The following is a 9,623-nucleotide window of genomic DNA, read 5'->3' as shown; positions in this document are numbered from 1 at the left end:
TGTTAGCCTTGATACTGAAAAGATATTGGCTATACACTAATGTGTTGTTTGTTTATTTACTCGTTGTTGATGTAACTTATATCTTGACGTAACGCAACAGTACTTGGTTCTATTTGAAATATGTTAAAATTTACATATTCCATGAAGCCGTTAGAATACAATTTATTATTGTTATATTACTTAATATTTATACTTGTATAGGTATTACAACGTTTCGTACTCAAAACTCTAATAGCGATTACTAAATGGAAAACAAAATTGTTATAGTACAACATTATTCATAATAATTGTTATTGTTTGATATCCGAAAGGTTTTAAATATTAATCGCGTTGCTGGCATTTAAAAAACAACATCTCAAATTTAAATTATAAATGATTTATGAAAGAGCGGGGCATATAAATATTTAAATATTTTTTCTCGGTACGATAAATGCAATAAACTCAAAATAGAGAAATTTTGTTTAGCACATTATAAATAAATTAAGGCAAAAAATGTCAAATAATTGAAAAGACATTTATTAGAATTATTTTAGTCAGCATGACCAAATTTGTAAAATAAATATAGTTTATTAAATACTATAAAATATAGTATGTATTTATTAGCATAAACTACAGTTTCACAAGACCTAAAAATAAAAACGTTTTAAAAATATTTTGATATGGCTTCCTTTTAAAGTTTTTCGACGGTTTTATTTTCGAAAATTGTTTTTAGGTTCTTTATAATTTTTGCAAGGAAACTAATAAAAATAAAGATCAAAACAACTTAATTAAAACTATTACATTGAATGTTAATATGTATTAGAATTATTTTCTGGCATAAATTCGATAAAAAAGTGGTACTATATTTTATTCTATTAATGTTGGATTAATAATACTTTATGATACTAATGTAATAAACCATTAATGCATTATAATAATATTTAACCACTCGAAGTTTTACAACATAATTTAATGAATGCAAATGTAATTATTTTCCGTTACATTATTATAGCGCTTGCTATTGATTTTCAAATAGTGCCTACCTAAGTGTATACGATTTAAAAAATATGTTTGCATATTCTGTAAATTAACTAAAACATTTTATACAATAATATGTTTAAACCATAATTAAAAATATATTTTTTTTAAATTACTAATAGAAAGATAATATTTAATTTTAATGTTAGATAAATTCTTGGATTTATTATTAAAATATTAAGCAAATGTTTGACACAAATATGTTGAAAACCCTTACATGTTTTTATCATGTAATTAAAAGATGTAGTCAGTAGTATAATCATTTCATTTTATAATATGTTTTTTAAAAGATTCTATTAGGGTTTAGGGAATTCATATTAATTAATAATATTATACTCTGCAATAGGGTATTATAAGCTTAGCCATAGTTTAAATGATTTGTACCATTCATTGTCAGTTTAGGGATAATGAACTTGGCAATATCTACTATACAAATCAAATAGTAAGATTATTAATTACTAAGGGTAAACTGTTTTCTATAGTTGCTAAAATACTTTACGTCAACATTAAGTATTAAGCATATAATTCCAAGAATAAGGCATCTTGTTATAATCTCCACGTTGAGATTCCTGATTGACAAACAAATAATTATTAGTTGTTTCGCTTGATCAAGGTTTTTAAACTCATAATCGGCAAATAATTGCAAGTTGTAACTAATAATTAATAAATAATTAATTATAATTATATATATAATATAATTATATTAACTATAATTAATAAAAAAAAAAATCAAATAAACCAAACAACCAATGGAAACAGAATAGTAACATATGCTCTTACAGATTGGTAGTAGAAGTTACATTGTATATTTTATTTTTAGTTCTTTGATATTCTCTTCTAAAAAACAATGTCAAATATATTTAAAAATTAGGTCGGTTTCTTCGGCAGCTGTTGTAATATTAACATAAGAATTTCTGTTGGCGAGAGATACTTTTGTAAAATTGTTTCCAGGTGGTGGTGTCTATTATGACTGTTGCTTGTTCGGAATTTGGACCATTAACAATCTCGCTTTTTAGGGAGTTATAAAAAAGGTGCGTTAATCGGACGATAAAAAATCCAATAATTTATTGTAAGTTTCTTTATTTTAAATTGTTATCATAGTGGCTAGTTCAAAAATGTATAACACATATATCTTAATAGGAACGTATATGTTTAATTACCTTTAAATAATACACTCACATTATTTTTTAAGAAAATGAATGTCTTATATAAAATAGACCACCTGGTATATTAAATAAATTAATTTTGCTAATATTTTATGTAATCATATTGTACTTCCTCACTCAAGAGTTTTTTATGGTTTTTTTAGGTGTAATTTTAGAACTGTGGTCAAACTTTTGAAACTATACTTTAACTGTAATAAGTTTCTAAGTTGCTAAAAGACAATCAACACTCAACAGGTATCCCAAAAATATTTTCATTATTTTTTAATTTTCCCTTTGGTAAACAGAGCAACGAAAATTTAGGGAAGACAAATGATCAAGCATAATAATAGAGAAATACGCATTTTTGCCTTCATAAAACTTTAAACAATTTTTAAATCACAGATCATCTACAGATTTGCATAAAAAAGTTTATTTGAAAGTAATTTTATCACGTTCTGTTACAATAAATCCAAAAAAAACCTTTGACCTCTACGGAAGTTATATGTAATAGGTCATATGTTATACTTGTAGATTTGTTATGTATTGGTCCAATTTTGAAAAATATATGTACAATATTTTACAATACACTACATAATAATAATATAAACATTTATTTTGCATGTTTCTTACCTCATTGTCGAATTTTTATTAATATACTACTAAAAATAAACTACAACCAGACGGGGATTTAAGGGTAGACTCTAGAGGGTTTAACCTTCTTTCTGGGACAATATAGTTTTTTTAAAATTTTAACGTTTATCTAGATGCTTATAAAATGTACCTACTTTTCTGTTGAGTCAAAACTACGAAGATACTCGTATAAAGAATGGTTAGCAATGTCCATGTTTAATGTCCAATTTGGAAATGTTCATGAAAGAAGTAATGACATTAATCGTCCTGGTAAATCGATATATTTGTTTAAAAGTAGTTCATAAAAAGCACAATAATATATTATACACAAAACAATATAAACATTAATAAAAAAAGATCACTCTTGAATAAGACAATGTTTATTTAAATATAATATATTAAATACAACTAATAACAACGGAAAGAATAAATATACAATAAAATAGTTTTATGACATTTGTTTGTAGTCCTTAATAAGAAAAGTACTGGCTTTATACACAAACATATTATTTGTATGAATAAATATTCTATCCGTTGTTCTGCGTCAGATTACTTCATATAGTAATAATAATATTATTATTTGTTATTATTAAAAGTTTTCAAAATTATTTTACATTATAATATATTTAATACTTCTAAAGAAAAATACACTATTACTGAATCAAAATTATTATAGTATTATTTTATTACAATTTACATTTCTTTTTAACACTAATAATATACATAATATTCTTTAAAATATAAAATTGGTATGGGCAACGATCAATTTATCAAACACATAGGGTTCGGTTAAATATGAATATAATATGGCTAAACTTCTTAAAAGTACAAATGGTAAACTATTTACATATTATAATATGTTGACTGCATTTCAAGTTAAAATGTCAGTTTGCAAGTAAATGTACATGAGTAACGTCTAAATAACTTTAAATTATTTTATAAACCAAAGACATATTTAGTTTACAATCCTAAGTATTTTGGCCTTAAATAATAAATTGTTAGGTTAGGTTTTGTATCGCAATACATTTTTTGTATGTTGTTATAAAGTAAGAAATTAAATTAGTTTGCTCCGGAGAGGAATGTTATAAATGTTTAAAAGGGAAGACTGTAGAAAAATTTTGATTTGTTGGATTATCGTGTACATACATTTTAGTTTTAATTAATTTGAATACTAACTAACTATACTAAATAATGGGACAATAATAACAAGGTGACATATATATTTATATAATATATTTGATAATATAGAGGTTGCTATAGTAAAAATACAGATTCGCTAACTATAGTATTGTAATATAGTGTCTCAATCTCAATCTGTGTCACAAAATGTTTAACATTATACCTTCACAAAAGTTTGCAAGTTATTAAATAAGTATAATTTGAAATTTTTATCAAAAAATTACGATTTTATTTTTACTATCCAATTTTGAAAGTTCATTGATTATTCTCTACTCGTTGGAAATTTAAAAAATATGATTTATTACGTATATAGTAATATACATTAAAATTGCTACGCGGATTCCGGTTAGGTTTGCAAAATTAAAAGTTTGCATTTTTACGAATTGTAAAATTCGTTACAAACGTATTTTGAGCTCTCAAATGGTAAATTTGAATTTTTAACTAGAGAGTAGAAATATATCCAGTCGTAATTATTATTTAATATATATATTATTATTATATATTTTATATAATAGGTCTGAAAAAAAATACCTGAACATTCATTTTTTATTTACTTGAGGTCTAAATGAATTCGCTTAACATAATATTATGTAGAAAAAGTTTTTGGATTTCTTTCGATTAAGTTGTTGGGAATTAATTTAAGTTTGCCTACAGCCGGTTTTTTTAATTGAAAAGTACAAAATTGTATTAATTCAATAGCACGACGTGCTTGTCAAAAGTAAAGGGTGTTCTTGAACCATCTTCGGACTTGTATTTTTTTTGTGGTATAAATAATGTTATCCTTTATAAATAACAAAAATAAGACTATTTTTTTGAATATTGCTACAATAACATAATTATTAATAAACCAAAAATTTTTGTTGTCATTTATTGTTTGGAAAAACACCTAATTAATGTGCCATGAACAACTATAAAAGCACCATTCTTTGAAACGTTTATAATTTACTGTAAAACTTGCAAGTAACTACATGTGTTTTAAAGACATTGGTTAGATAAAAAAAAAGGTTCTTCGTTTATTTGATTATTTTTTTAAATAAATAGTTTACTATTATTAATCGGGACAAATTGAACCATTCAAAATGACGTCTGTTTTAAATTTTATGTAGAGCAAGAAAAAAATAGCTTGTAAACCTCGTAGAATATTTGATATTTATCAAGCAATTATTAAAAAAATGCCAAGCATACACTTGACGAAGAATAGAATCTTTTAAAAACAACAATGAGTCGTAAGCAAACAAAAACGGGATGTCCGGACGGACAAAGTGTGAGCTTGTTCTCTTCGAGATCCATTTCACTGGTTGCTTACATAATTGTTTTCGCTGTTGTTGTTGTGTACTTATATTATTTTTTGACTTTAAAAAGGAAATGGTCGGGTGACAGTTAGTTGTGTTGACGGCGGTGAGCCAACGCAATGGCGACCAACAAAACCGCTGTAAACAGAGCGTGACCGTGTGGCGGCGACGCTGACACGGAAAGTGCTTCGGCTGCCGTTTCTACACAACTATGGAACCTACTATAGTCTAGCTCGGTTACTGCACAAAAGTGCATCCGCCGGCACTCTAAGTTGCAATCTTTCGATGGGCGTAATCGCACCGAGTTAGCCTCGAAGTATCTGAAACCAAAACGCGAATGTATCATTAATATTGAAAATCAATCAAACAAAGAAGGTCAACAAGGAATACATTTTATTTGGGTAAAAAAAAATAAACAATTTTATTTTTTATTCTCTCAACTCTTTTTTATTCTTCAATAAGGTATACTCATCGGTTGTCAATTTAATATAAATCATATGCTCTCGTACAAAATTACCCTTCGTAAAGAAGTTTCACTTCAATAAAAACTTTATGTCAATCGACAAAAGTTGCTAAACGTAATATTGTTCGTCAAAATAAAATTAAAAAAATACCATAAAAATATTATTAGATGGCCAATAATAATATACCAATTGGTAACACTGTAGTGATTAATAATAAATCCAATATAGTAATGGCGAATTCAAACGTTTGCATTTCCATCCAATAACAGCGATTCATTTAAAGTGAAACTGTTTTATTTTTGCATAATTTAATTAGTTAAGGAAACAACTTATGGTTTGAAACACAATAGAATATAAATTAATTGTAAAATATATTATGGTTTTGTACGTATCATTTTCAAAAAGCTAACATCAATCATGAACAGCACATTATAATACTATTGATCTTGTCGTCAAAAGATGAGGTCGATTTTCATTGTACGCAGGCACATTGCAAATAATGTTCAATTATTGATGTATCTGATAGATGGGAATACCATCGCTCACATTCTGTTAATGGCCCTTCATTACTATTTAACCAGGTGTATCCCAGAGTACTATTTGGTGTATGTAATCCTATCTCATAAATAAAACACCTTTTTTAAAATATTTAGAATTATTATCCTATCTCATAAAGATCTCCTATTGTCCCTTGCCATAATATGTTTACACTATTTGGAATTTTATGAATTTAAATTTTTGAATGGCTTATGTTTTGTCATTATTTTCTATGAACTATTAATTCAGTAATATCTATATTTTCGCGCTAATAAAATAAACAAAAATAATTACAAACTAAAGCATTTGGGGTAAAAAAATATCGTACAATTAAAATACAAACGAGCATAATATTACTCATACAATAGAAGTATTCCAAGACGCGTAGAGTTGGAATTATGCACAGTGAACAAAGATGCCTCTTTTAGGAGTACAATAACAATAATAATGTGAACTCGGTAAGGGCGTCAAGTATTTTTTTCAAAACTCACTAGCATATTTTATGCAGTTCACCCCAGCATTATTGATATAATATAACTAGAAGTAATAGAATTTGAAATACTCTTTTCCAATTGCTACTCGACTTATTGTTGGACGTTACAATAGGCTTTGTTTTTTTTTAATTAAAAATATATCTATTGAATACAAATTTAGTTTTAATACAAAGCAAGTTTGCTGCAGTTTAGTATACATAAAATGTTATTGATAAAAGTTGTATTTGTAATACACGCGATGCAAACTAATTATAAATAAATTACCTTAACCTTGTTTTTATATTTGTGATTTTTTTTGTATATGAATTTCTACCTTTTTACTAAGTATTGTCAGGATCGAAATTATTTTATTTTGTGTACAGTTTAACAATAAGGTAATACATATTATATTAGAATTTAATGTTAAATAAATATCACATAAGTATAGTATAAGCATAGTAAATATGTGTCAAAGTTTCAAGATTGCTATTTAAATACTTTGAGAGTTACAGGCTTCATAAGTAAAACAAATAGTGTATTTCTCGTATGACATTTTGGTCACATTTTTTTTGGTTAATTTTTATTATTATTTTATGGTTATGATAAAATATTATAAAGGAATACAGTTGCTTATAACTATTTTTTTTTTTAATAGCCTTTATTAATAAAAAATATTTGGCTAAATTTATAACTATTAATATTTATAATTTGTAAAATAAATACTTTTACACATATTTACTATCATTATACCAATATATGTTTTTAAAATTGTTTAAAACAACGGGTTTTTAGCATAAACGTCCAAAGTTCATAGAATGAAAAGCTCAAATGTATTATTTATGAATATACTTTTTCCTATAACTAGAAATTATAAGAAAACAAATCGTGAAGTTATAGCGTTTTAAGTAATTTAGAATGAGTTATAAGAGTTATGATTTTTTACAAATTATACCATATTTATTTTTATATAAATCATATATTATTCAATTATGTTCCTTTCAGACTGTCCCAGCTTAGTCGGTCGTTAGCGCTGATGACAACATTGCTGCCGAAATATGTGTACCCATATAGTGTATAATTTTTATGGTTAAGGGTTTAATTATTCAATTATTTACTATGTACATATTATTCTCATAACATTTTGATATTTTTCTTGAAATCGATATATTTGATTTTCTATGTCAGTAAAAAAAAAAATTACTATAAAATGTTTCGTCAAAAACGATGAAATGTGTATGGAATATAAAGAGAGAGATTATTGTCTCTTACTCAACAGTCCAATACAATGTGGTATGTGAAACATGTAAGCTGAATATTTTGTATAGTATATTCTTCTCCCGGAAAAACGTCCTGTAGAGATAAAAAATTAAAGTAAAAACAAAACAAAATGGTGAAACAAGATGGCTGGAATTTTAGTCGATAATTGAAATTGTGTCTTATTGTTAAGTTTACAAATAAAACTAAAGTCTGTTTTTATGTTCGCTAATATAAATAACTGCGTTTCGAAGATTGACGTTTTGTCGTGATAAAAAACCTTGGAAAGCTTATTTTTAGATAATATATTGGAAACTCGCATCATATGCGAATTCGTAAAAAGTTGTTTGTTAAAAACAGATATTCTCGAGATAATAGTATGGAGTTTACCATGAAATCAGAATATGTATTATTATTGTAGGACCTGAAATTTAAGGAACAATACGGGTAACGTCATTATGCTATCCAAAAATTGTTAGAATAAGTCAGTATTGAAAAATTGAGCATAAAGCACACTAAACGATATTTTTCTTACTTCTAAGTGTACAGCACAATAGAATTGTTGAAAGTTTAAACTATAAAGCATAATAATAATAGTTCTATTGAAAAACTTTCTTGATATATAGTGATATACGTTTTGTAACATGATTTGTAATAGACAAATATACTTGTATAAATAAAAAAAATAATATCGTGCTTTAATTTATTTCTAATAAATTTGGTTTGTTAATTTATATTTTTCATTATTTAGTTATAGTTTTTTGAAACGGTACTTTATTCAACACTAGTATTAAATAATAACAAACCTCGTAATAACAGCATACAAATCCGAGTATTGCGTTCATTCATTTTCAAAAACATGAACCCGAATAAATAATTAGGGTGTAAGGCCTGGTTTTATTATTGGTTCTCACGCTGATAAACCTATTCGTATAAAATATACAATATTTTATATTTTCGTCCATAAATAAAATAAAACTCCCGTTATTTAGATGTGTTTACTGTTCTATAGAATACAACTATTAGTTTTAGTATTTAATGTTGTCTGCCATTTAATTGTGTTAATAATTGCTACATTCAAATATTAAATCATCTTATTAAAAAGAAACAGTCGCGAGATGCATTAAGAGTCTACTGAAAAGTTCCGTTGATGGTTTTTTTTTTAAATTTAAAAATAAACTAATAAGTTGTTACGACGTTTGGAAACTTGATTCGAAGTCAACAATGAAATGTTCTTTAAATCGGTGGTGACATTTTCAGTAAACTGCGCAACGGAATGTATAAAGTTACAGGTAATGAATAAATCGATTTCAGTTAGCTTTACATATTTTAAGATGAAACTTGAATGCAAATAAAAGTTCGGATTTCGTTAGGATAATCTTCGCCTTGTTTATGTAAACGTCCAAAAACATAAACTACACTTTAAAAAATAAATAAATATGTACCTACACGCATTAGTGCGGCAAGCTTAATTTTAATTACCTTGCTTCTCCTAAAATTGTTGAGAAAAAATACCCATGTTTTTCCCTGTACTCTTTTATTTAAAGTTTTAGTTCAGTTTTATTTCATAATCATAATATATTTATTTAATACTAATTTTCTCAACAAATATGTTTTATAATTTTTTTAAAG

The 9,623-nt window shown here is 25.7% G+C and overlaps 1 protein-coding gene across 2 annotated transcripts in view; it reads right to left on the bottom strand.

The window, feature by feature from the left end:
• Window positions 1-3,547: 3,547 nt before the first annotated feature.
• LOC126838332 (acid sphingomyelinase-like phosphodiesterase 3a) overlaps window positions 3,548-9,623 on the bottom strand; it is a 116,171-nt gene continuing 110,095 nt past the window's right edge. For both annotated transcript variants that reach the window (XM_050572672.1, XM_050572674.1), the window contains one exon: window positions 3,548-5,583. In XM_050572672.1, the coding sequence (XP_050428629.1) occupies window positions 5,352-5,583 (232 nt within the window). In that variant the 3' untranslated portion in view covers window positions 3,548-5,351. The remainder of the gene's footprint in view (window positions 5,584-9,623) is intronic.

Source organism: Adelges cooleyi, unplaced genomic scaffold (genome assembly GCF_023614345.1).
Source record: "Adelges cooleyi isolate 19-005CV unplaced genomic scaffold, UGA_ACOO_1.1 ACOO_flye_CR_arks_rails_tigmint_CR_PRNA_30, whole genome shotgun sequence".
Classification (NCBI taxonomy): Eukaryota; Metazoa; Arthropoda; class Insecta; order Hemiptera; family Adelgidae; genus Adelges; species Adelges cooleyi.
This window is presented reverse-complemented; position numbering and strand designations above follow the sequence as displayed.